General features: G+C 47.1%; 2 protein-coding genes across 2 annotated transcripts in view; both read right to left on the reverse strand.

Moving 5' to 3' along the window:
• Window positions 1-23,593, reverse strand: part of CACNG2 (calcium voltage-gated channel auxiliary subunit gamma 2) — a 140,455-nt gene extending 116,862 nt beyond the window's left edge. The window contains exon 1 of the mRNA XM_023222085.2: window positions 23,094-23,593. Within this exon, the coding sequence (XP_023077853.1) occupies window positions 23,094-23,304 (211 nt within the window). The 5' untranslated portion in view covers window positions 23,305-23,593. The remainder of the gene's footprint in view (window positions 1-23,093) is intronic.
• A 179-nt stretch (window positions 23,594-23,772) lies between these two features.
• On the reverse strand, window positions 23,773-24,614 carry LOC111548860. The gene is made up of 2 exons (XM_023221615.1): window positions 24,607-24,614; window positions 23,773-24,251 (listed from the first exon to the last, which is right to left on the reverse strand). The coding sequence occupies exons 1-2, from the start codon at window positions 24,612-24,614 to the stop codon at window positions 23,888-23,890; spliced, it is 372 nt and encodes a 123-aa protein (XP_023077383.1). The 3' UTR covers window positions 23,773-23,887.
• Between the last annotated feature and the right edge of the window lie 1,264 nt (window positions 24,615-25,878).

The raw sequence follows: 25,878 nt of genomic DNA on the forward strand, positions 1-25,878 counted from the left end.
CACCACCACCTTCATGATCACCACCACCTGCATCATGGCTGCAATTATTACCACCACCATCATCACTATCACAACCACCACTACCACCACCACCACCATCACCACAACCATTAGTACCACTACCTCCACCACCATCACCACCATCACCATCACCACCATCACCATCACCACCATCACCATTGCTGCTACTACCACCACTACCAAAACCACCACCACCACCATCACCACGACCGCCACCACCATCACCACCACCACCTTCATCACCACCATCTTTATCACAATCATTATCACCATCAATCACAACCACCTTCATGATTACTGCCACCTGCATCATGGTTACAATTACTACCACCACCATCAGCACCACCTTCATGATCACCACCACCTGCATCATGGCTATAATTATTACCAACACCACCACCAGCACCATCACCATCACTACCACTACCACCACCATCACCATCATCACCACCACCAGCAGCACATCTGAAAAACCCTGATTCTGGCCTTTATCTCTCAAATTCTTTTCTTTTTCTGTCAACTTCTTTATTTGTACATTTATCCATTAAAAAGAATGAGAATGAAAAATAGAAAAATTATTCCTTTTTATTATTTTAAGAATTTGTATCTTTTTCATGAGTAAGTGAGAAGCTAAAGATCTATCTATCATCTATCCATCTGTCTGTCTATTAATTGATCATTTTCTTTTGCTTGTTGATTGTATTTCCATGGCTCTTCCCTTTTAGTTTGTCTTCATCCCTCCACCTTCTTTCAGTTGGTTTAGTGCTTGGGGCCTAAAAGTAACTGATGCAGCACTTTAGAATATAGAGAATGCTTCCAAGCCCTCGCAGAGACTGGACTTTTCCTACCTGGTGATAGCATAGAGAAGAGCAACTACATGATTTTATCTCTTTGTGGGAAAAGGGGTACATCTTTTTATTCAGAGTCAAAAGTTTTTTTTTTTTTTTTTTTTTTTGAGGCGGAGTCTTGCTCTGTCGCCCGGACTGGAGTGCAGTGGCTGGATCTCAGCTCACTGCAAGCTCCGCCTCCCAGGTTTACGCCATTCTCCTGCCTCAGCCTCCCGAGTAGCTGGGACTACAGGCGCCCGCCACCTCGCCCAGCTAGTTTTTGTATTTTTAGTAGAGACGGGGTTTCACCGTGTTAGCCAGGATGGTCTCGATCTCCTGACCTCGTGATCCGCCCGTCTCGGCCTCCCAAAGTGCTGGGATTACAGGCTTGAGCCACCGCGCCCGGCCCAAAAGTTTTTAAAAAGGAAGAAGACAGGAAATCTGAATCTTTGGTCAGCACCTGGCGCTTTAGCATAATGATCTGCACATTGTTGACATCCTGTAAATGCTTACTGAATTAAATTGGAGCATCAGCCTTTGAGCAGGAACAGAATTAAATCCATTTTTTTGGGGGGGGGCAGGCCACTTTTTTCCCAAAAATCTTTTTGGGTTACGTATCTTTTTTTTTTTTTTTTTTTTTTGAGACGGAGTCTTACTCTGTCACCCAGGCTGGGGTGCAGTGGCCAGGTCTCAGCTCACTGCAAGCTCCACCTCCCGGGTTTACGCCATTCTCCTGCCTCAGCCTCCCACGGGTTACATTTTTAATTTCTCCCACCCTTTCCTTTTGTCTCTTATCAAAACTCATGACACTGATGCTGAAGTAAAGTTGACCATTTGTGTTTGGAATCCATTGGATGGACTAGGGTTTAAATCCCTGCACCACCAATGATGGACCTGAAAAAAAAATCACTTGACTTCTTTTGGCCTTAGTTCTCTCACCCTGTATGGCAGGGTGGTTGTGGGAATTGAATGAAAAAATAAGGACTACACAGTAGATCCCAGGGGATCCAGCCCATCATAGCTGGATGCATGGCATGTGTATGTTTCCTGTAGATAATTACTTCCCCCACTCTCTATTGGGTCCATTTCTGGTACAGCCAAAGGATGCCAAGGCTGCATGCTCTCAGGGACCAACTCCCCCTCTACCATCAGCCCATCTTCATGATGCTCAGCCATTAGGAGATTCGGAGAATTGAACTGGGGAAGTATAACAGCAAACCGGGAGGCAGAATTCCTGTGTGAATTTCTGTTCCTTTATACACTGCAGGAATGCTACGAGGCAGCTCATTTCTAAGCTGCGGAGGGTTCCCACAGCTTGGCTGAGACTTGGGGGAGAAGACGCAGGGCTTGAAGGTCCTTGCAGGAGTGCAGCCAGTGAAGAGAGGGAGTCCCAAAAAACCCGACTCCCACCTCTACCCCTGTTAGCTGTGGGACTCTGGCAAATTGCTTAATCTCTCAGCGCCTCTGTTTCCTCCTCTGCAGAATGAGGATAAGAAGCCTAAAACAGATTTTGCATGGTGGTTGTGGGGATAAAATAAAACCTTTGGCACACAGGAGGGTGCTCAATAGGTAGTGTTTTTTCTTCCTTTCCTTCCCTCTCCATCCTCTCCTTCTTTTCAAACACTTCCTTTGTATCTTGTGTTCCACCCCCTTCCCGACTTCTTCTCAGGTTTCTTGAATCAAATTTTCAGATATGCTGGCTACTCAATGGTGGCTTGTATACAACCTGAAGTTCTTAGGAGGATGGACACTAAAGAATGCAATAAGTGATAAACGTTAGACTGCATAAACAAGAATAATAACAACACAATTATTTGGGATCATTATTAAATCGTGAGACCAAATGAAGCCAACATAATCAAAATTGAATCGAAAGTCAGTAGAGAGTCACACCCTCTAATTTGTTTGAAGATGCCACCCTGGTTTATTACTGATGCTCAATCATACAGTTATTTAAAGGACATCTGGACTGACAATACTAATAATGGTGACGAATCTTCCCGGCATGGACGGCTCTCACTTTCTTTTAATTGAAGGGAAGCTATGGAAGTGTTTTCCTTCATTTAAAAAAAAATCTTCCTTTTTTTTTTTTCCTCAGGCCATCTGTCTGGCTATTAAAATCCCATCAGCTTCATTGCGAGAACACTTACTTCCCCCATGCCTGCCATCCCAAAGGGGGCTCTTACAGTCAACTAGCTCATGATCGCTCTGGGCCTTCCAAAGGGAAAGTGCATTTGCTCTCAGCGCTTCCTTTGCAGCATCCTGTCTTTCTTTCCTGGCATCTCATTGCTGCATAGACAAGATATTCTGTGATTTATTTCCAGGGCCCCACATTAATACCCAGAAATTAGTTTATATCCATAACTATGTGTTAATTCATTCAACTGTATAAGAAGTAGCTATGCCTCTTCTCAGCAGTTTAGGGTCTAACAAGACAGTGCTGGATCTCCCAAATAAACACTCTTGGGTCAAAGTGCAATACTTCAGGATTAGATGATGGTGGATGAAGTCCTTGGATCTAAGAGATTGAGTCAGGACTAAGAGTCAGGAAGGAAATGCCTGCATTCTCTCTGACCCAGCACCTGGGTTCCTCAAACCTTACACTATTTCTCTTAGGCTTGTGAGTCACAATATCCCATCCCTTCCTATATAGCCCCAATCCTTTTTGTCCTTATTGTTATGGGAGACAGTCATTCCTGTTATGACAAAACTGCCTTTCCCCTCACACCCAGGTATGATCATTACGGAGAAATCTCACAGCTTCCTCCAAGCAAGTACCTCTTCCTACCAGAGGTAAATCCTATGCTTGGAAGGCTCTAGGGTGGAGAAAGAAATTCCTTTCCTGCTGATTGACAGGGAGAGCTAATCCCTCTTGTTCTGATGGTGTCCTGAGAGGGGGCATCTCCTGAACACCCTGGAGGAAACCAAAGGGAAAATCCTCCAGTACAAATCAGTGTGTCAACAAGGGAGGCAGCATCTCTCTTTCTCTCTCTCGCTCTCTCCCCCCTCCCCACCCCCCGGCTATCATCCACACCACCATCCTTTCTAGATGGAGGAATGGGCCAAATTGTAACTAAGAACCGAGTGCTCCCGACACCTCAGAAAGGCCCTTGGATTCCAGGCGACTTCTGTGAATTGGCCTCTGACCTTCTTTTCACTTTCTATGCCAGTGTCTCTTTTATCACCTAAAGAAAAAAGCTGATGAGCAATGGAGCTGAAGAGCCACCTATCTCCATGTCTTTCAAACATGGTTTATCAGTAGGAACGGCGCTTTTGCAAAGTGAGTGGTGGGCCATTGTGGTATCTGAGATGAATTTAGGCGGTATAGGGATGAACATTTAAATAGGTTTAAGCTGAGTATTTTGAAGGCGTATTAAAAATATAACTAGTGAATCGAACCAGTGGTTTCTTGGATACTATTGCTCAGGATGAAGCTCGATTTAAACAGGGGATCGATTTAAAGATACGTGTTTGAGGCTGTGTGCAGTAGCTCACACCTGTAATACCCAAAATTTGGGAGGCCGAGGTGGGTGGATCTCTTGAGCTCAGGAGTTTGAGACCAGCCTGGGTAGTGTGGCGAAACCCCATCTCTACAAAAATACAAAAAAAAAAAAAAAAAAAAAAAAAATTAGCCAGTGTGATGGTGCACCCCTGTAGTCTCAGCTCCTCAGGAGGCTCAAGTAGTAGGATCCCTTCAGCCCAGTAGGTCAAGGCTACAGTGAGCCAAGATTGTGCCACTGCACTCCAGTCTGGGCAATAGAGCGAGACCCTGTCTCAGAAGAAAAAAAAAAAAGGAAAAAAAGATATGTGTTTGATTAATAACAGCATGGGTGGTGGATTTAAAACAACGGCACTATCTTTTGATTTAAAATAACAGCACTATCTTTTGGGCCTCCACTCAGTATGCAAGTCCTTTATACAGATTTTATTTTAATTTTTATAACACACTGCTTGAGAAGCATTTTTATTCTGTTTTTGTGCGTGTGTGTGGCGGACAGGAAATGGTGGTTCAGAGAGGTGAAGCGCCCTGCCCGAGGCGGCAGAGCGAGTCAGGATTCAAACCCAGGCCTGTCTGATGCTCAAATCGGGCTCCTTCTGCTGGATCACGCTGCCCAATCAATCCGGGAAGAAAGTAGGGCAGGAAGTGGTTGGGTTCTAGGGAAAATCTATGGGTCCTGGGCTGCGGTGGTGTGTGGTCCTGCCGTCTGAGGCTCTGGCCTGTAATTTTAGCCTAGGCTCCAGCCACAAGCTTTGTGGCTTCCTCGCATCACTCAGTCCACAAATATCCATGCCCCGCCTGGTGTCTCTGTGTCTCACAGAGCTCTCCCCTGGGCAGCGCTTCTGGGGGCGGCAGGGGGTGTCTCTCCCAGCCTGGGGGCGGGCAGGCCTCTCTCTGCATCCTGCTGCTGTTCCTCTTCGTTCTGACCACCTGTCGTGGACCCTCTGGGCTCCAGCATTCCATCTGCTCTGAGAGGGGCCCGCCCGCGCCCAGGCAGCTTCCATCTCTCCCGGGGGCCTCTGCCAGCCTTCTCACACTCTCTCCCCACCCTGTGCCACCTCGCTATGCTCAGCTTCTGCCCACCGTCATCCTTTCCACCAACCCACCTCTGGCTCCCGTCCTCTTGTGGTCTGCAAAGCCACTGACTTAGACCCGGGGTGGCAGCTGGCTTCATTTACCCCCATTGCTCTGCCCCCACCTCACCCACACCACGCCTTCTGCCTCTGGCCAGGTCCTGGTAACCCTGGTGTCAGGCATCTCTGCTGCCGAAGCCCATTGGGAAGCCCCAGAGGCACAATGTTCTCAAGCCGGAGGACAGGCCCTTTGAAACAGACCTTTCCGGCCGGGTTCTTCTGTTCTTCTGTGAACTCAGTCCTCAGGGGAAGGATTCCGCTGTTCCGGCACCGAGGCTGGGAGAGCCGCCTACCCTAGAAGCGGCTGATTCCACTGGAAGCCAAGGCACAAACTAATGTGTTCCTCCCTTCCTCCGTCCATCTTTCCGTCCTTTCTCCTTTTCTTCTTTTGTTCGTGATTACTATCATTATTTTTGCTGAGATCCTACTATGTGCCACGCCCTGCCTTAGCTATTTAATTCCCACTGATTGGACTATCCGCATTTATTCACCAGGAGTGTGAGGTGTGCCAGGCACTGTGCCGGGCAGCCGGTCACAGAGGTAAATGTGACACCATCCCTGTCTTAAGGGCTTTGCCACCTGGTTGAGGAGACAGAGACTTGAAAACAGAGAAGCAAAAGAAAGTGTCCGCATCTTTGCTGGCATCTGAACTGGGAGAGGCTGCAAATGTCTGAGGGTGGAGCCCTTTGGCTTTGAGGCCAGCAGGAGAAAGGGGAGAGTGGTCACCACTCCTGGCATGCATGGGCCCCTGTCTAATCCCTTCACCATGTCAAAACGGACACCACGGCACACCGAGACGACAGCAACAGCTCGCTGCCACAACCCTCCCCAGATATAAAGGCGCATCTCTAAGCAGATGACCCTGTCATAGGGCAAGTCCAGAAGAAGGAAAAACCTCCCTTTCTCGGTGGTTTCAGGCTTCTCTTTGGCCAGCTCCTGCTGCTCTTTCATGCGGAAGAGCCCTTGGGTTTGAAGACTTTGTGGGACAGATAGGGGAGCCCAGAGCTCCCCTAAGGGTATCAGCTGGGATGTAATGGGGAGGAAGGTGGATAAACAGACACAGGCTCACAATGGTCCTGCCTCCCAGAGGTGGGGATTTTATCCACCCTCAGAGAGGCAGCAGCAGGGACTGTGTCCCGGAGGGAATGTTGCGGTGGTAGAAAGGCACAGTGCCTTCCATCTCACAATTATGAGTAAGCTGCTACTATGTGCTAGGCACCGTGTCGGGTGCTGGAGACCCCACACTACTTGCTGCCTGGGACCCGGGCACATGGGTTCTAGTCCCTGCACTGCCACTTGCTGACTCTGTGGCATAACCAAGTCCCTTCCTTTTTGGGCCTCATGTTCTTCAAAGTCAAGGTGAGGATTTGGACTAGATGAGCCCTGTGGAGTCGCCGCTAGTCAACTTCCCTCTCTCCTTCTCCCATAGCCGCGGAAACTCGAGTTTTCCTCCAGGCACGTGGCCACCTAGAATAAAGGTTACCTTTTCCAGATTTTCCTGTAGCTGATGTGTGGTCATGTAGCAAACTTCTGCCCAGTGAAGCTAAAGCAAAAATGTTGTGTGATACCTTCCAGGAAGCCTCCTTAGGAGCCAGGTGACTGGTGCCCTTTTCCCTTGTCTTTTTGTGCCATCCTCCACCTTGATCCATGGGATGTGAAGGCAGTGGCTGGAGCTCTGGCAGCCCTACTTGACTGTGAGGTTGAAGGCTCCACTGTGGGGGTGATGGAGTGGGGAGCGGGCAGGGGTCTGCATTGTTAACTGGTTTGTGGAGCCTCCAGACCAGCCTTGTACTTTACACCCCCAGATTTGTTTACTTGAAAGAAAGAAACTTCTTGCTTTGTTTAAGCCACTGCTAATTTTATTTTTCTGTTACTTATCATCAGATCTAATCTTTCTTGATACAATCTCTAAAAATCTCTTCCAGGTGTACTATTCCAAGGTTGTGACACTAGGTTGTGAACAAACTCTTTGTCTTATTTAAACCACCGTGAGTTTTATTTTTCTGTGACTTATGGTCGAATTGAATCCTTCCTGGTACGAGCTCTAAAGTCTTTTCCAGGTGTGCTGTTCTGAGCTTGTGGCATTAGGGGAGTTCTTTGGGTAGTCACTCCCTGTGGTTGGCAGAATAACAGCCTCCCAAAGATGCCCATATCCCAATTCCTGTAACCTGTGAGCGCACCACATTGCATGGGAAAAGGGATTAAGGTTGCAGATGGAATTAAGGCTGCTAATCAGCAGACTGTAAGAGAGGGAGATTATCCTGGATTATCTGGGCGGGCACGTGGTAATCCCCAGGGCCCTTAGGTGTGAGGGGGGAAGCAGGAGAATCACGAGAAGGACTCTGTTCAACAACTCTGGCTTTGAGGATAGAGGAAGCAGCTACAGACCAGGCAAGGAGGGCAGCCTCTAGGAGCTAGAAATGGCCAGCAAGTAGATTCTTCCAAGGCCCTCCGGAAGGGACACAGCCCTGCCCACACCTTGATTCTAGCCCAGTGAGACCCAGGTTAGACTTCCAACATCCAGAACCATCAGATAATAGGTTTTTGTTGTTTTAAGCACTAAGTTCATGTAATTTATTACAGCAGCAATGGGAAACATGCACTCCCACCTTTGCCTAACGGGTAAAATGAGAATCCTAACACCCATGTTATAGAGTGCCATGCACCTAGGGAAGGTGACAGACATGTGGTCCTCAGCCCAAGGCCCAGCACACAGGAGACTCTCAAACAGTAGCTCTCGGGGAAAATCACTGTTTCTTCTTATACATCTGGTCACCTCCTTTAACCTTAAATGATAATATTAGCTGAAATGGGGTGGGTGCAGTGGCTCACGCCTTGTAATCCCAGCACTTTGGGAGATCGAAGTGAAAGGATTGATTGAGCCCAGCAATTTGAGACCAGGCTTGACAACATAGCAAGGTCCCATCTCTTAAAAAAAAAAAAAAAAATTAGCTCAGTGTGGTAGTGCACACCTATAGTCCCAGCTACCCATGAGGCTGAGGTAGGAGGATCGCTTGAACCCAGAAGTTTGAGGCTGCAGTGACCCATGATTGTACCACTGCATTACAGCCTGAGTGACAGAGTGAGACTCTGTCAAAAAAAAAAAAAAAAAAGTAGTTGAAATGAAATGGACTGATAGAGGTGCTGGGACTGAACTAATGACTTTCCCAGATCTGTGCACTCTGAATGTATTTGGTGCCTGGGAAGAAGGTGGTTATCCTCATGGTAGAGGCAAAGAAACGGGCCCAGCCCGCCAGTGGCAGGAGTGGGATTTAGATCCTTGTCTGCCAGAACCCACTGGTCATGCTCTGAAGCCTTGCATCTCAAACTGTGGTCTGCAGACCTGTGGCATCAACCTCATCTGGGCACCAGAAACGGAGTCTCAGCGTCCACTTGGAGCCCCGAATCAGTATCTGCATTTCAGCAAGATCCCCAGGTGATCTGTGTACACATTAAAATGTGAAGGTGCTGCTCTAGACCAAGTGCTCTGCTCTCTCCTTAACCTCATCCTTTTGGGAACAGTCTTGGTTGATTCCATTTTCTTCATCTGCTTTGGGCCTATCTCCTTTGTTCTACTGTTGGTGAACTCCTATTCATCCTGCAGAACCCACTGCAGAGGGCACAGCCTTTAGGACCTCTTTCCTGACCTCCTCAAGTAAAGTTGCTCTCTTTTCTCCCCTTTACTTGTGCCTTCATCAAGTCCCTGAGCTCACTGGTAATGGTTTTGGTATCTGCCTGTGTCTTCTAGGCTTTGGTCTCCTTCAGAGCAGGGGCATGTCTTCTTTCACCCAAAAAACATTTACTAAGCACCTACTGTGTGCCAGGCACTGCTCTCAGTCCCTGGGCTATGGCAAGTCAATAAGACAGACAAGGATCCTGGTCTCATGGAACTCACATTCCAATTAGAAATAATACATACAGTAGACAAACAAATTCAGAGAGCGTAAAATCCAACAAAGAAATTAAAATCGGCAAGAGAGACCGGGAAGAGGAAGGGCAGATTCCCCTCGGCAGCTGATTTGTTTCTGTGATCTGTGAACTAGCACAGAGCCTGGCTTACATTAAACATTCAAAAATTATCAAGTTAAATCAGGTCTGACCATTCTCTGAGATTCAAATGACAGGTCTTTAAGTTAATATTCTTTCTGGGCAATTACTGGGCAATTTTTCCTACCCAGAAAATGAAAATTTCTCTCTTCTCCAGGAAGCCTTCCAAGGTAGAAATGAGAAGTAGTAAATCTCTCCGTCCTGCAGCAGGTCTCCCTTCTATCTCTCTGCAGCCAGCACCAACAGCGTGGCCTGTCGCCCTGGCACCTGGCATTCAGTTATTGAATAAAACATGCCACGTGGCTGGTCACCACAACAGGGTGTGCTTCCCGAACTGGGGTCAAGGTCAGAAAATGTCAGCCTCTGAAAGGGAAGCTGCCAGGGTGGCCTAAAATGGGTGAGCATCTCTCTCTTTAAAAGCAACAACTCACCCTGGGGAGGTTCTTTAAAAGGCAGTAGATGAGGCTAGCCTTCCACCTGAATCTTATCAGCAGGCCCTGCTCAGGAATGTGGGATATTGATGCATTTATTTACAGATGCATGGCTTTCTTCTTCCCTCTGTCTCTGTGAGCTGCTACACGCTGTCTGCGCTGGTGTCATTTTAGTTCTGTCTTCAGCTGTCAAAAGACAAAGACTCTACCTCTAATTTGCCACAGGCGTAGAGGATTTGCAAACTTGGACGCCTACAGAGGCCAGGCAACGGCCACGCACGGTGGAGCGGAGCAGCCATGTAAGCCACGTAAGACACTCGGGAGCGGTGGGGACTTAGGGGGAAGTGCAAGGCACCTGCCACACGGAAGAGACATCTGCTGCCCAGATCTTGCTGATGGCTGCCAAGCAGGGATAGGGCTCAGGGTTACACAAATCTTTTTTTTTTTTCCCCAAGGGAACCAAAAATGTGGATTTTTATGGGAAAGTTTTCCATATGTAGAACATTTGAGGGCCAAGCACAACTCACTTGCCAATCAACTGTTAGCGTCATAAATAATAAACACACCACTGGTAATGACGGCACCCGACATTTGTCAAATGCTCGCTGTGTGCCGGCGCCTCAGTAAGCACTCTATGTGGAGCATCCCACCAAAATTTCACAAGCAATTCGGGAGGCAGACAAAATGATTATCCCCGTTTTACACGTGAAAAATAGACTTAGGCTATATTCTTTGTCCAAGGGAGCATAGCTCATAAGTGACAGGGGCGGAATTTGAACCCAGGCTGTCAGATGTGAGCTGACATGAACTCCACGCCTGGCTGGGAGAGAATGCATCTTTATTCTTTTTTTTTTTTTTTTTTTTTTTTTTTTGAGGCGGAGTCTCGCTCTGTCGCCCGGACTGGAGTGCAGTGGCCGGATCTCAGCTCACTGCAAGCTCCGCCTCCCAGGTTTACGCCATTCTCCTGCCTCAGCCTCCCAAGTAGCTGGGACTACAGGCGCACGCCACCTCGCCTGGCTAGTTTTTGTATTTTTAGTAGAGACACGGGGTTTCACCGTGTTAGCCAGGATGGGCTTGATCTCCTGACCTCGTGATCCACCCGTCTCGGCCTCCCAAAGTGCTGGGATTACAGGCTTGAGCCACCGCGCCCGGCTGAGAATGCATCTTTATAACAATGATGATGATGATGGGAAAAATCTGAGATTAAATATGCATCATAATCCCACATGTCAAGCTTTTTTCTGTATTCACTCACTCATTCATTCAGCAAACGCTGAGCAATCTCACCATATAATCATCCCTTTGTGATGAGGTCTGTGCTCAATCTCATCCCTCGTTACTAACACCTTCCCCTACCTCCTCTCCCATACCTGGTTCTCCCATAATAGTATAAACCTCAAGTGGTCCCCTAAACACTTCATGCTTGTTCACACCTCTTCCTAGGACAGCACCTGGGACATGGTAGTAACTTGGCAAATTTTGTTGAAGAAATAGATGAGGGAACTCATGGTCTAGAGGAAGACACAGGAATGGAAACAAGCAACATAAAAAGTATTAGATGCTGGGATCTGGAGGGAGCTGACCCCAGGTGGGAGGGAGCAGGGTGGGAGGCAGCAGACAGAGGTGACAACTTCACTAAGTCCTGGAGACAAAGTAGGATGTGGCTGGGAAAGGGGCCTTTTGGCAGAAGGCAGGGGAGAGGGAGCATCTGTATTCACTTCTCCGCCTTCAAAAACTGCAAGGAGACCAATGTCCTTGCATTTTGAAGGACCTTCTGTTTTCAAAGCAGTGAGGAAATCTGGCAGCCCCTTAACTTTTCCCCACTCTGCCCTGGGTAAGGAGCATATCCTAATCTAAGCTCAAAATGCTGACGACTTCATCATGCAAGGGAGTACAAACAGCCTTTCTCTTCAGCATTGCCCTCAACGTCTGAAAGAAATTTACTCATAGACTTGGGGGCCAACGGAAAATGAAAGATATAATTAGTGTCACAGAAGGCTGTACACAGGTTTTGAGGTTGGACAGGCTGGGGTTGGAATCCCAGCTCTGCCATTTGCTGTGTGACCTGGGGCAAGTTACTTAACATCTCTGAGCCTCTTAAGATGGGATTAATGGGTATCACAGCACATATCTTCAGAATTGTGAAGATTAATTAAGAGCCTCTGGAGAGCATCTAAAACAGTGCTTAGCACAAAGGAAACGCTCAATGAATGACTACCTATTATTATTGTTGTTAGTATTAGTACTGAAGTTATGGCAGAACAGTTGTTTTGCAGGATTACCTACTCTGCAAACATGGTAGAGGAAAACTGGAGACAAACGCTATCAACACTAGGGAAAATTCAGGAAGGAGAAAGGATAAAATGTGTCCCTTATCAGAGATAGAGAGATCCAGGTTGGGGGAAAATATGATAGAAAAGAGTGCATACATCCTTTTAGCAGAGAAAATGAGGGAGGAGAGCCATGGGGCAAAACTGGGATAAGAATCGGTCTAAGGGTTGGCAGTGGCTGGTCTCCAGTGAGTTTTGCCTGGTGCAAGGTCAGAGAGGCTGGCACTGGAGCATTGAAGTTGCATGATGGAGGGGGTGGCAAAACAAGGGGTGGATTCTTCGTGCAACGAGGCTCCAGCAACCATGCACCTGGGATCTTGTACCTGACCCCTGGCATGCTTGTTAGCAGAAGGAAGGCTACCCAAGGTCAAAGAAGTTTAGGAGAGAGTGAATGAATATAGTGAATGAATATGTCAATAGTGGGATGGCACTCTGCAAAGGCAAACCCAGGGCTGCTAAGTAAGTGCCTCTGGGCCCAGAGGTAACTAACAAAGATTGTGATCCAGAGAAAAGATGACTGCTTCCCAGCAGGCAGTGACTTATCAGCTTTTATGGCAAAGCTGGGGCCCAGGAGGCACCCCAGAGGACCTCCCAGGTTGCAGGGGAAACACCTGCTTGTTATCAAGGGTTTTTCAGCATGTGGTTTCAGCCAAGCTTAGGAGAAAAGACTGGTCAATGGATGCCTGGAGTTTTTGTTTAAAAGCCCATCTCCTTCACTAGGTGGGCAACTCCCTGAGGCCAGGCCCCATCTCTTTATTCGTTCATTTGACACCTAGCTCCTAGCTCCCAAGCACTTTCTTAGTGCCAGACATTAGACAAGACTTTGGGGAGATGGCGATGGACAAGGCAGACATGGTCCCTGCCCTCATGGGGTTTCCAGTCTTACAGGGGGACTCAGGTCAGAAACATGTATGTGCTAAAAAAAATAAAAACAGAAAGTTAAAAAAGAAGCCAGGCGCAGTGGCTCATGCCTGTAATCCCAGCACTTTGGGAGGCCAAGGTGGGTGGCTCGCCTGAGGTCAGGAGTTCAAGACCAGCCTGGCCAACATGACAAAACCCCGTCTCTACTAAAAATACAAAAATTAGATAAGCATGGTGGCATGTACCTGTAATCCCAGCTACTCGGGAGGCTGAGGCACAAGAATCGCTTGAACCCAGGAGATGGAGGCTGCAGTGAGCTGAGATTGCACCACTGCACTCCAACCTGGGCAACAGAGTGAGACTCTGTCTAAAAATAAAGAAAAATAATGTTAAAGAGGGGGACAGGACTGGGGGGGCTACTGTAGACAGGGTGGTCAGGAAGGCTCCTTGAGAAGGTGATATTTGAATACAGGCTTTCTGTAGCCACATATTTGTAATGGCAGGGCCTAGCACATCGTATGTGTTTAGTCATGTTGTTATGCTGGGAAGTGAGAAGAGAAGGGGAGACAGGACGTGTCTCTATTGTACATCACTTACAATCTCCCTTCTCCCCTTTACTCTCTGTTTACTACGTCTAACTTAGTGCAAGTCACCTGGTCACTGTAACCACCTTGTCACCTGCTCAGCAAGTCTCACCAGCCCGACCCACTCCTCATCCCATCCATTAAGCCCTCAACAACCAGTGACCTAGACAGTGGAAAAGCCAGTTGTGACGATCCTACCTTTCTGGGCCTCCCTTTTCTTTCATGCTGAAACACAAATGTCTCCGTGAGGCATTTCTGTGCCTTTGGGGTCATATCTATGCTGCCTTCCAGCCTCATCCCTCTCTGCTTTCTACCTTCCATGGGACCATTGGCATTGCCAATGCCCAGCACATGGGCATCTGTTTCTGCACATGCGGTTTCTGCTGTCTGAAGTGTTCTTTCTTTCCTTAACTTGCTCACCCGTACTTTGCATCCTTGAGAACACAGTCCTCCCTGGCATCCCTTCCTCCCCAATCCCTGTGCTCCCAGAATCCCCTGTACGTACATTTCATGCTCTGCAGTTATCATCGTCTGTTCACTGGGGTATCTCCTCTACTAGACTAAATTCCTTGAGGGCACAGATTGAGTCTTTCAACTCTATCCTAGAGTCCCACACAGTACCTGGCAAATACTCGGGAACAGTTGTTGGAAAAGAGCAACCATCACCCTTTTCCTCCTCAAGCAAGTTGCTGGTAAGGCCACATTCTGCTCTATGCTGCTTCCTGAGTCACGGGGCAGGCACCAGCTGCATGCTGGAGAAATCCTCTGGGCTCTCTTAGCACCCTGCCTACGTTTCTTCCTGCTAGCAAGATAGCTGACTGTCTTCTTTTGATTCTAAGGCATGTATTTTAAGTTGCAAGATTTTTGAAATTAGAGTATATTTTATAATTAATGTGGAACATTAAATTTGTCGCCCTCTGCCCTGAAGGCTGTTTTTTTGGTAGATAGGTCATTTTACAATTAGCTGTGTCTTAGAACTGAGTGAATATGGAACTGGGAGAATAAAGCCTTTTATGTACCCAGGAGAAAGGACTGGGGGCTGGCTAGGCCGTCGCAGTTCACCAGCAATCCCACAGCTGGTGACACGCATTTCCTAGCATTGGGGAGCACAGTTAACATCTCTCTTATTCCTATTTTCAAAAAGTCTGGTGTTATAACTGAGCCTCATTCAAATTGCGGCTGAAATCTTCAATAATCCTAACTGATTGTAAAAGATGCCAAGAATCTCTTTGAATTTGTGGGAGGGTAATAAGGAGAGGTGGCACTAGGTTATGGGGCTGTCTCAAATGTCTAGGATGAAACAGCACTGTTTTGCAAGGTTCTTATTCTTTAGGGTCCCTGCTAGGCCTCCCCTGGAGGGTCTTGGAAGCAGGGTTAGGAACTTGTTCACCGCTGCCAACCTAGGTTTCACACAGGGTGGGCACCCACTATCAACACATTTTTAAATTTAGTTGATTGAAAGTTATTTGAGTATTTCCACCCCTCTCTGAACTGTCATGGGTAGTTGAGAAGCCTAAGAAACCACTGTATTCAGATCGGTGTGGAAGCAAAAGCAGCATGGCAAAGAAGGAAAGGAGCCAGGCACAGTGGCTCACGCCTGTAATCCCAGCACTTGGGGAGGCCGAGGTCGGAGGATCACTTGAAGTCAGGAGTTTGAGACCAGCCTGTCCAACATAGTGACACCCAATCTCTAGAAGAAACTTAAAAATGAGCCAGGTGCGGGGTCGGGTGCGGTGGCTCGCACCTGTAATCCCAGCACTTTGGGAGGCTGAGGCGGGTGGATCACGAGGTCAGGAGATCGAGACAAACATGACGAACACTGTGAAACCCCGTCTCTACTAAAAATGCAAAAAAAAAAAAAAATATATATATATATATATATATAGCTGGGCGAGGTGGCGGGCTCCTGTGGTCCCAGCTACTCGGGAGGCTGAGGCAGGAGAATGGTGTGAACCCAGGAGGCGGAGCGTGCAGTGAGTGGAGATCACGCCACTGCACTCTAGCCTGGGCAACAGAGCGAGACTCCATCTCAAAAAAAGAAAAAATAAATGAACCAGGTGTGGTGACTTGTGCCTGTCATCTCAGCTACTCCAAAGACTGGGGTGGGAGAATCACTTGAGCCCTGGAGTTCAAGGCTGCAGTGAGCTATGATCATGCCACTGCACTTTAGCCTGGGTGAAAGAGTGAGACTCTGTCTCTTAAAAAAAGAAAAAAAAAAGGCAGAAAGAAAGAAAGGAAAAAAAAAAAGGGAACAGCTGCTCCAATCCTTACAACAACTATAAAGGCAGGTATTTTTATCCCCATTCTGTAAAGTAAGTATAAGTCACAGAGACAGAATCGACTAACCCAAGGTCATACAGCTTATAAGCAAGAAGCCAAAAAACATAACAGAATGCGACGCTTTAATAAGACTAACAAAGCCCTGTAGGTCCTGACCACTTCCACTTGCCCCTCCCGCCCCATCCAGCATCACCTCCCTGCCACTCCCCCACCCCCCACCCCTCTTAGTTTCCTATCCACCCTGGCGTTCTCTCCATACTAGTCTCATTCCTTCCTCGCCCATCTCTGGACATGCTGCCCTCCAACCTGGAACGTGCTTTCTTCGTCTCTTCACCTGGGTTAACTCCTATTCATCCTTCAGATCTTCACTCCCATCTCACCTCCTCAGGGAAGCCTTCCCTGGTTAACTACAATCCCAGTATTGTGAGCTCACGTCTCATGCATCTCCTGTGAATAGCGCTTATCAGAGCTGTAATTTATATATTTGTGAGATTATGTGAATTGGGATTCAAATGATGTGAATTGGAGTTCACCAAGGGCAGTGACCCTGAAGGACGCTGCTTCCTATGATGTCCTCGCCTCCTGGCCTAGTGCTTGGTGCTTTACAGGGGTCATGAAAGATTTCACCAATAAAATAAACGAGTGAAGGAATTGCCCCATTTCTGGCTGCGAGCTAACCTGGAAACTTACAATGCCTATTGCATTTGAATATGGGTTTTTGACCAAAATACTTATATTTGAGGTTAAAAGGAGACATTATATTTTGATAACATATTTCTTGCATTATCAGTCTGGATCTATTATCTTCTCCTCCTCTTGACCTGAAAGTGAACACTCAAGAGAAGCTCTCCCCAGGATCTGTGACAGACACTTTAAATGGTGTAGAGGGAGGAAGGTGTGGCCAGGGTCTATATAGAGGACTTGCACCCCTGGCACTACCTTCTCAGGCATTTATTTTCTCCCCAAGCACTTTTTGTTTCCATTATCTTTTTTATTATTATCCTTTATGCATTCAGTCATTCTCCCTCTCTCTCTTTCTCTCCATCTCTCTCTCCCTCCTTCTATCCATCCCTCTTTTCTCTCACTCCTTCCTCTGTATTAAGTTCATTATTTATTTTTTAGAATGTTAAAAAAAAAATAATAATGCTTTGGCCACCACAGCTCACCATGCAGGAAAAATAATCCTTTGGCAATATGGAGGGACCACCCTTTCTGAACACCCACACTGTAGCAGGCAGTAGTCATGGGTTCATTCATTAACAAGGTAGATTGACTTCTTGCCCTGTCATGGTCGCTGTGGGCACAGCAATGAACAGAACAGATGAAAATCCCTGCCCTCATGGAGCTGACAGTCTAGTGGTGAGAGACAGACACCACATATAATGAGTAGAGGACAGAGCGTGCTACAAGGCAGTAAGTACTCTGTAAAAATAAAACAGCAAAGGGGGATGGATGAGGAGTGTAGGTGGAGATTGCTGACTGCAATTTCAAATACGGTGGTCTGAGAAAAGGGAGGACAGACATCCAGTCATTTAATCCCTAAGCCAGCAACTGCCCTTTGAGGAGGAGATTATGCCTCCTTTTTTTCCAGATAAAGAATTTGAGGGTCAGAGGGGTTGAGTAACTTGCCACAGATCACACAAGGCTGCAGTGCAGGAAGCAAACCCAGGTCTGTGTGGCATCGCATCAGTTCTTTCAACGAGACCACAAAAACTTCATCTGAAAACTTTGGTGAGTTACGTAGGACGTAAATTTGCTATTTTCTGAAAATGCTTGAAAACGTAAACCCACAGATCATTTACACTGAGGACATCTCCAAAATGAAAGGACAAAATAAAAAGGCACATGGTGAGTGTGGCCTGAAGTTCAGGGTTAGAAATTGACTGCTGCATTTCCTTAGACTCAGCTACTCAGCTCACAGGCGGTGTGGACCAGGGCACAGTCGTCGTCACCCTGAAAGGTGCAAAGCGGCTCAAGATGGCAGCTAGGAGGGAGGAGGATGCAGGGGAATGACTGAGTTGGGACTCCTTCTTCCTGAGATGCTCAGATTGAGTGCTCAGTGAGGGATGCTCAACAAAATGCAGACTGGATAGAACAGTGCTTATTAGTGAATATAAGTGGGAGGCCACCTTGGCTCGGGTCTACTGCCCAGAGCCCTCTGGAGGCTTTCAGAGTGCACGGGATAGGGGGGCAATGTAGCTTGATGAGTCATAAGGAACCTGGATTCAAGTTTTGGCTCAGCCACTGCCTGCCACATGACTTTGGTGTGTTGTTCACTCCTGTGAGCCTCATTCAGCTCACCTGGAAAGGGGAAGCAAGGGCGGGGAGTGTGGTGTGAACTGACCAGGACTCCAGGTAGAGGAGTCAGGTTTGGCTAACATGGTGAGAATGGCTAGGAATGCTAGGCCTTGCTGTACAGAAAAGCTACTGATTAGAACCCAAGCCTGAGGGAAAGTTGTCAGGGTTCTTTGAATTGGATGGGAGGTTTGTGAAAGAGTAGAAGGTTCTACTGGAACTAAGCAGGGGTGGGCCATTCTAAGGCCTCCTCTCTGCTCAGAGGTGTCTGTTCTAGCGAATATTGATTTCACACTGAATTTTGGTATACTTTAAAAGCAGAAAAGGGAAGAAAATCAATTGATTATTATTTTTTTCTTTCCTATAGAGGCTGTGTGCATGGACCATTTTTCTTTACCTTTCCTTGAGTAATTTGCCTTCACTATAGCCAATTAGGAGCTGTGCAACCTCAATGACTGACTCCTTTTGAATTCACTTATCTTATAATAGTGAATTCATGACTCATTATTATTCTTATGAAAAAAGAAGTTCCAGGAAGAACAAACAAATCATTCTGACTTCTGCATCCCCTTCTCTCCCTCTCTCCTTTCTCTCCCTCTCTCCTTCTCCCTTTCTCCCCACTCTCCTCCCTCTTTCTCTCTCTCTCTCGATCACTTGGTTGTCACATGTCCTTATGATGTTTGCATTCATCTCGGTAATTTTAAGAATTTCTGCATCAATCCGTTAATAAATATTTCTTATGCACTTCCTGTGTGCAAAGTACCTAAAGAAAGTCAAATTATCTTGGGAATTATGGAGCAATACTTGCGCAGTGTGAAGACCTGTTAGTACCTTCCAGATTCAACCCACCCATGCTAGAAGGCAAGCGTGTCTGGGAAAGGCTATTGGCTTTCCTAAAATAAAAGATGCATCCTTTTTCTTTTTCTGCAGAATAAGAGACCCATGGCTGAGCTGAGTGTGGAGCACTGTATCACCTCGCAGGCCATCATGAACTTGGAAAAGACAATTTGAGACCATTGAGATACTTCTTGCTCAAAGACAGCAAGGATGTAGAGTGGCTGACAGAGCCCCCATGAGCAAGCATCCTGGTGGGGGCAAGACAGGAGAAGCCACTGATGGATGAGGAGCTGAGATATTCAGCAGAGGGAATCTGACAGCCTGGACAGAGAGTAAGATTTCTGTTCCGCCTCACGGTGAGGCGAAACGGACAGAGGGGGAGAGAAACACGGAGTTTGCTTCCTCTACGGACCACATTATGCCCGCTATTGGCTCCACCTCTGCAGGTCTGGAAATCCTTTGGGGGAGCCACAGAGCTAGGACAGAAGGGAGGAAGGCGTAGGAGAGACTAAGCACCAAGAGTGAATTTCTTGCTGTCCCTGGAGACGATGTTTCCTTTAGGTGACAGCGGAGGTTAATATCCTGAGCAGCAAGTCACCAGGCAGCCTCGAGACACCTTGCTTGAACAAGCTGTTTTAGCATCTTGTTGTAGATTTCATTGAACTCTTCTCTGAGAATAATTCTCTGAGCCAATTCATCTCTCCATGCAGAGATTCTTAATTCAGCTTTCTTGAAAAGTTCACGAACTTCTATCACTCTCCACCTACCTGTATCCACATACACACTGTCCTCTCCCACCCACGCTCCTCAAATCCCCCTAAGGACACCAGCCTGCTAGGGATTTCAAGTTCACACACACAGACTTTTCAGTCTGCAGAGGGAGAAAATAAGGGTGGTGGTTTTTCCCCTGGCCCTTCTCCCCCTCCCCCTGTGCCTGTCCCTAACAGGTGGTCATGTCTCTTCTCATTCTTCAGCAGACTAGTTAATTTCAAAAGCAGCCTTAGAGGCAAGGACTTTTTTTTTTTTTTTTTTTTTATTCTTTTTTTCATCAAGAGGTGAACGAAAATAATCACCTCAGGAGACAAAAAGCACTAATGAAAACCAGAGAGCAAAGGAGATCAGAGGAAGACAGGGTTGGTTTTCATCTGGAGTCATTAGCGGCATCTTAGAAAGAAGACGTGAATTCTGTTTGCAACTTCTCCAGATTGGGCAGAAAACACAGATCAAGTGGTTAAGGGGTGGGGGGTGGGGGGATCTTTTTTGAAAGTCCAATTTTTCACACACACAGAAAAACACAAGTTGAGGGAACCCAAAGCACTAACAACTTGATCTCCATAGAAAGCAACCCCATTCTGAGTGCTCATAAAAGCAAACACACTGCCAGCCCCCAAGGACTGTCTACACTAACTTCCAGAAACAACTGAACTTACAGCCTTTGGAGATCAGTGCAGTCTTTGAAAATAAGAGGCTTACAGTCTCCAAACCACTTCCTAAGTGGCCAAGGCCCATCTTCCTAAGGTGGTCCCAGGCCTGCAAAGCTCAAGTTGACAGAGGCTTTGGAAATTAAAGGCCAGGTCAAAAGCAGGCCTGGAGCTCCAGCCCTTCCTGCCCCGGCCATGGCTACAAGTGGAAAGGGAGTATCATCCCTGAGGAGAGCCTGGCAGGGCCCCACAGTACTGCCCCGGGGCAGCGAGGCCCCAATGGGGAATGTGGCCCAACCACAGTGCCTGTGCACATCACACAATCCTTGGGAAGTGTTGCAATTCTACCCCTTTACAGACGATTCAGGGAGAGAGGGAGTGTGCAGCTTGGAGAGAAAGTTGAAGAGGGTGGGCAGCACATTTGGGGATGTGGACATCAAACAGATGGAATTTTAATGAAAATACTTAAGCCTTTTTAATGCATGAGTGATATAAAACTACCTCTAGTCTGTTTGCCTTCTGGGAATTACACAATGTTTAAAAGATCACAATATTAAGAATTTGGAAATAAAACGCAGATTTAGAAAAGTATATTTATGGCAACCCACCCATTTCTGGGTGTATTTACACTAAAACAATGTCTTGTCTCTCCTCTACTCTCTTGGCTACCTATCTCCCTCCATCCATCTAACTAAACTCCAAGGAAAGCAAACTGCCACTATGATCATTTCCCTAAAGCGGTCCTCATTCACTTTGCTTTTCTTCTCTTTTGGAATAAAAGTCTGTCATAAATGTTTAATTAAATAGAAGTCTTCCCACTGTTAATGACTAGCTGTATGAAAGGCTTTTCATTTTTTTAAGGAGGGGGTGTGTGTGCATGTGTTTAAAACAGTCCCTATTAATTTCTTGATATTGATTCTCTGGCTGGGGAAGAGCATATAGTATTCAGCATAGAGCTCCTCTGCAGAATATGTTAAAGGCAGCAGTTTGGATTGAGAAAGGGCACCAAATGCAGTATGCGTCAAATAGACCATCGCTCAATGAAGTCACTTAGCTATTCAAAACATGTTCAGCCATCACTCAACCGTTTGCACCAAGAATGTTGGGAGGGGGGCATGGGATTTGTGCTCTTTCCCAGATATAATCATTTCCCAAAGAGTGGCTTTTGCTCAGTTTGGGTCAGACCCTGGGGCCACATCAGTTTCTCCCTCACCCATCCATTTCTCTCTCTTCTCCCCCATCCCCTGGTCTCAACTCCTTGTATCACCATCCCATGTTGAGCTTAACAAACAATCCTGCAGTCCCTGCTTCCCGACGCTGCCTCAGACGGCCTCCAGTATTGGTTCATATCAGAAGCAAAGCACATAAGCCTTTTTTTTTCCCCCACATGGAAGCATATGTATCTTTCTGTGCTCGTCTTTCTATGGGTGGCTGTAGCTTGCACACACAGACATATATAGCCATTCAAATGCAGTCCCTCATATTAAAGTATGTTGCCAAATGCAGGTTGGATGACCCACAGGAGTTTTTTTCTGTGCTTATTAATGTGTCCCAGAAGTACATGCCTTCATCCATAGCCTGATCCCCCAGCCTTTACACTGTGGTGGCCCCTGTGCTCACAGCACAGACACACATGCCTCAACACTCCGCAAGATCAAGGCAAACAGCTGACACCCCCACTCCCCCCTCAACCTCCCCATGCCCTCGCCTCCCTCCCTCTCTGCCTGCCTGCACAATGTCTGATTCTCAAGCCGGCTGCAATGCTGACTCTACTAGCTTCTGGCTAACAGACATGTCACTCTGTGGAAGGCTAACCCGCAAGTGAATTGCTGTTTATTAGAACTTGGGCTTGTTTCCTGTGAGAGACGTATGTATTTTTAGACTTTGTAAACGTTAAAACACACAAATACACACACGCAGCCAGCCACCTCGAACGATCTGTGTGGCTCGTAGACATTACGAAATGCTCTTGAACTCAGCTTGAGATCCTGGAATAATTAGGATTTACCACATAAGGATTCTTAGAAACAACATATTCTTTTTTTAAATAAGGAGATTTGCAGATGGTGATGCATCTAGGACTTTTGGGGAGTAAGGAGAAGAGGAGGGAAAAGGGAAGAGCATTTTTGAATTCTTCATTGCGAAAAGAGAAACAGCATAGACAGAAGCAATTATTTTACCCTCTCATAGATGGCAATGCTAAATCGGATGGTAAATCCTAATGACTCCAAAGCAGGCAGAACACCTTTGACTTTTAAAGACAATCTCTTGTCGTTTTCACCATGTCATAGATTATTCCAATGAGGATGTTTGAGGGGAAGAGGGGTGGTGGAGGCAAGGGAGTAGAGTATGGGTTTTGCTTATTGATTTTTTTTCCTCTGAAACTAACCCAACCAACCTTGATTGGTGGTGGAAGGAGTGAACTAAGAAAATGGTGGAATGTAAAGGGGACTTATTTGGAGGAGGTGGGGGGAGTGAAAGGGGAGGGGTGGGGTGGAGAGGGGGGAGGAGATGGGAAGTCAAATACCTTCTAGGCAGCAGGTTCTCCATAATCCGGAATGGGTCATAACTTCCTCGTTCTTTTTGCTGGTTTCATTCTCACTGACACTTTTGGTCTTGCAAACCCCTCTGGAGTAGAGCCAATAGTCGGTTCCCACAGCTATGGTCATCAGGCTGAAGGCAGCGAAAGCACCAACGGTGGTTAAAAGCATTTGAACACCTCGATCAAACAGCCCCATAATTCTTCATTATATAAACACCCAACCGACTTCTGGTTCTCGGGAGAGTGTGTGTGAGGGTGCAAGTACTAAAGCCAAAAAAAAAAAATAAATAAATAAAAATAAAAAATTATTCCACTACTAATATAATGGATATATGTATGAATAGAGAATATGGAGAGTTATTAAAAAAAGGGAGGTAAGAAAGCTCACGGAAAAGAGTGTAAATTATAAAGATCACACAGGAAGAGGCTTGCCTTTTGAGATCAGAAACTGTTCCAGTTGCAGTGTTTTTTTTTTTAAAAAAAAAAAGAAAAAAATAAAAAGACACCCCCCACCCCCCCAAGTGAGATGCCTTAATCTCTTTTTCTAAAATTCTGGTCTCCAGTTTCCATATGTGATAGCTAATTTGGAGATGGCTTCCACAGTGAACCAGGGAACAGCCGAATTCTCAACACCATTTCTCATGGTCGGGACCTAGACAGTTAGAGATTGTAAGAGCCGAGATGCAACCTTCGGTCTTCGTTCTCGGCTCTGCGGCCTGCGCCATGAAAATCCTTTGCTTCGCCAGTTCTCTTCCTTGGGGGGTCTCGGCGCTTTCGTTTCAGACCAGACTTCCCAGTATTCTGCAAGCCCTTGAGCTCAGCTGCACAGGTGCGGGGGTCTCGCTTTCCATGGTTTTGCCCGGGCAGCAGCGGCGGCGGCGGCAGGGCGGGCAGGCGCGGCGGCGGCGGCGGCGGCGGCGGCGGCGGCAGGACGAGCGGCGGTGGCGCTTATTGTTGTTGGTGGCGGGGGTAGTGTTGGCGAAGTGGGGGAGAGAGGGGGTTTCTCCCAGAGAATCGAGGCGGGTTTCCCTCTCGCTATCTGCAAAGCTCCTGGAAACGAGGGAGCCGGCGTCTTGCTGCAGGGTGGGCCGCGCGCCTGCCCCCCACTCGCTGCCGGCTGGGCCCCCGCGGAGGCGCTCCCACCTACTGCATTACGGGTGGTGCTGAACCGGACAGCTCCCTGCGCCGCCCGCTCCGCGCGCTCCCCGGCTCCCAGGGCCGCCCTCCAGGAGGGGGGCGCGGGCCAGAGTCCTCCCTCCCAGGGGCAGCAAGGCCAGCGCAGAGCGGGGGCCGCCTTTCCTCTTTTTACCCCTCTCCCAAATCCTAAAATGAGCGCTCTCCTGGGCTCCCGGGGCTTAGAGGAAGGCGTAGCTAGAGATAGCTCTCTCCCTCTCTCTCTCTCTCTCTCTCTCTCCCCCCTTCCCTCCTCCCTTGGTGTTTCTTCCAGCTCAGCCTCCTTCTCATTCCATCTCTACGTGCCCAGAGCTTCAAATACAACCCTCCCATCACAGTCAGACGGGCACAAAACTTCAACGAGCCGTTTCTCTGCCTGGAAGCGGTGAACATGTAACCTGGACGGGTAATTACAAACACATCTTTACGTGTTTTTTAAATCATTGTTTTCACTTTTCTTTGCTGGGGATTTATTTTGTTGGTCCGTTAGCTGTATCTTCTTTCGGTTTTCCTCTCTCCTCTCTGTCTCTCTCTGGCTTACCAGGGGGTGAGCATTGCTCTGTCTGTGTCTCTGTAGTTTTCCGTGAAATTCCAAATCTTGCTTCTATAAGCAGACATTTTGGAAAGATTATTCGTGGAAAAGGGTGCAAAAGGGCGACTCGTAGCTGGGGCTTGAGTAATGATTTTCATTTCAGGGATAAACATGTTCTCAGGGGAAGTGGGTGAAATGTGAATCCTTCTAAGTATCCTAAGTCATTCATAAACTGGTTTTGAAGAGATAAAAAAATCTTCCTTCTATGAACATTGGAACACCGAAACCCTCCCCTCTTCCTCAGAAGAATCATTGTTTGTGGGTTAATTACAGTGTCGCCTCTCATTTCTCTTATGTGCAACTTTTCCTTAATGTGACCTCTGGTAGAAAGAAGCACATTAATTCCTGCTGCTACAGATTACAGTGTTTTCTCTGATCACTTTTATAGTTAAGTGAGTGAGAGCACATGAGGCACGATGGGGGTGCATGTTTTTGATATTTTGTGTGTGTGTGTGTCGGTGGGGGGGGACCCTGGAGAGGATGTGAGTATGATGAGTCAATTGAGGCAGGGGGAGTTGAGATGTTTCAATCCCATAACTCAATTATTCAATACTTTCTTCTCTCTCCCTCTACTTTTTTTCTTGAGATTATTTGCTTGACAATTTCTCAGTGATGTGGTGATTATCAGAGAGTATATAAAAGATGAGTGAAGTAAAAACAGTTTTTCTTTGGTGTAAAGTCCATTGCCTAACTTCCTTCTCTCAGCTCAGAGTTGGTCTGCAGGTACGACCAGTGTATTCTTTTTGACAGAAAAACTACCTGTTTCTTCTCCCAGCACAAAACTTCCTTTCTCCCACTCTGTTCTTTTCTCAGAAGGGAAAGGCTCCTATGAGGGGCAGTTGCTGTGCTTCTGGTATCTGGGAGAGGTTCCTGGTGTCTGGAGAACAGAACCAAGGTTTTTGCCACCTCTGCTAAGGTACCTTTGGGGTACAGCAAGAGCTCTATTTGCAGACTGAAGACTTCTCCACTTTGGTTTCTTGTCCTGTGAGGATGGGGATGGGTATT

This window comes from Piliocolobus tephrosceles, chromosome 19, assembly GCF_002776525.5.
Source record: "Piliocolobus tephrosceles isolate RC106 chromosome 19, ASM277652v3, whole genome shotgun sequence".
Taxonomy (NCBI): domain Eukaryota; kingdom Metazoa; phylum Chordata; class Mammalia; order Primates; family Cercopithecidae; genus Piliocolobus; species Piliocolobus tephrosceles.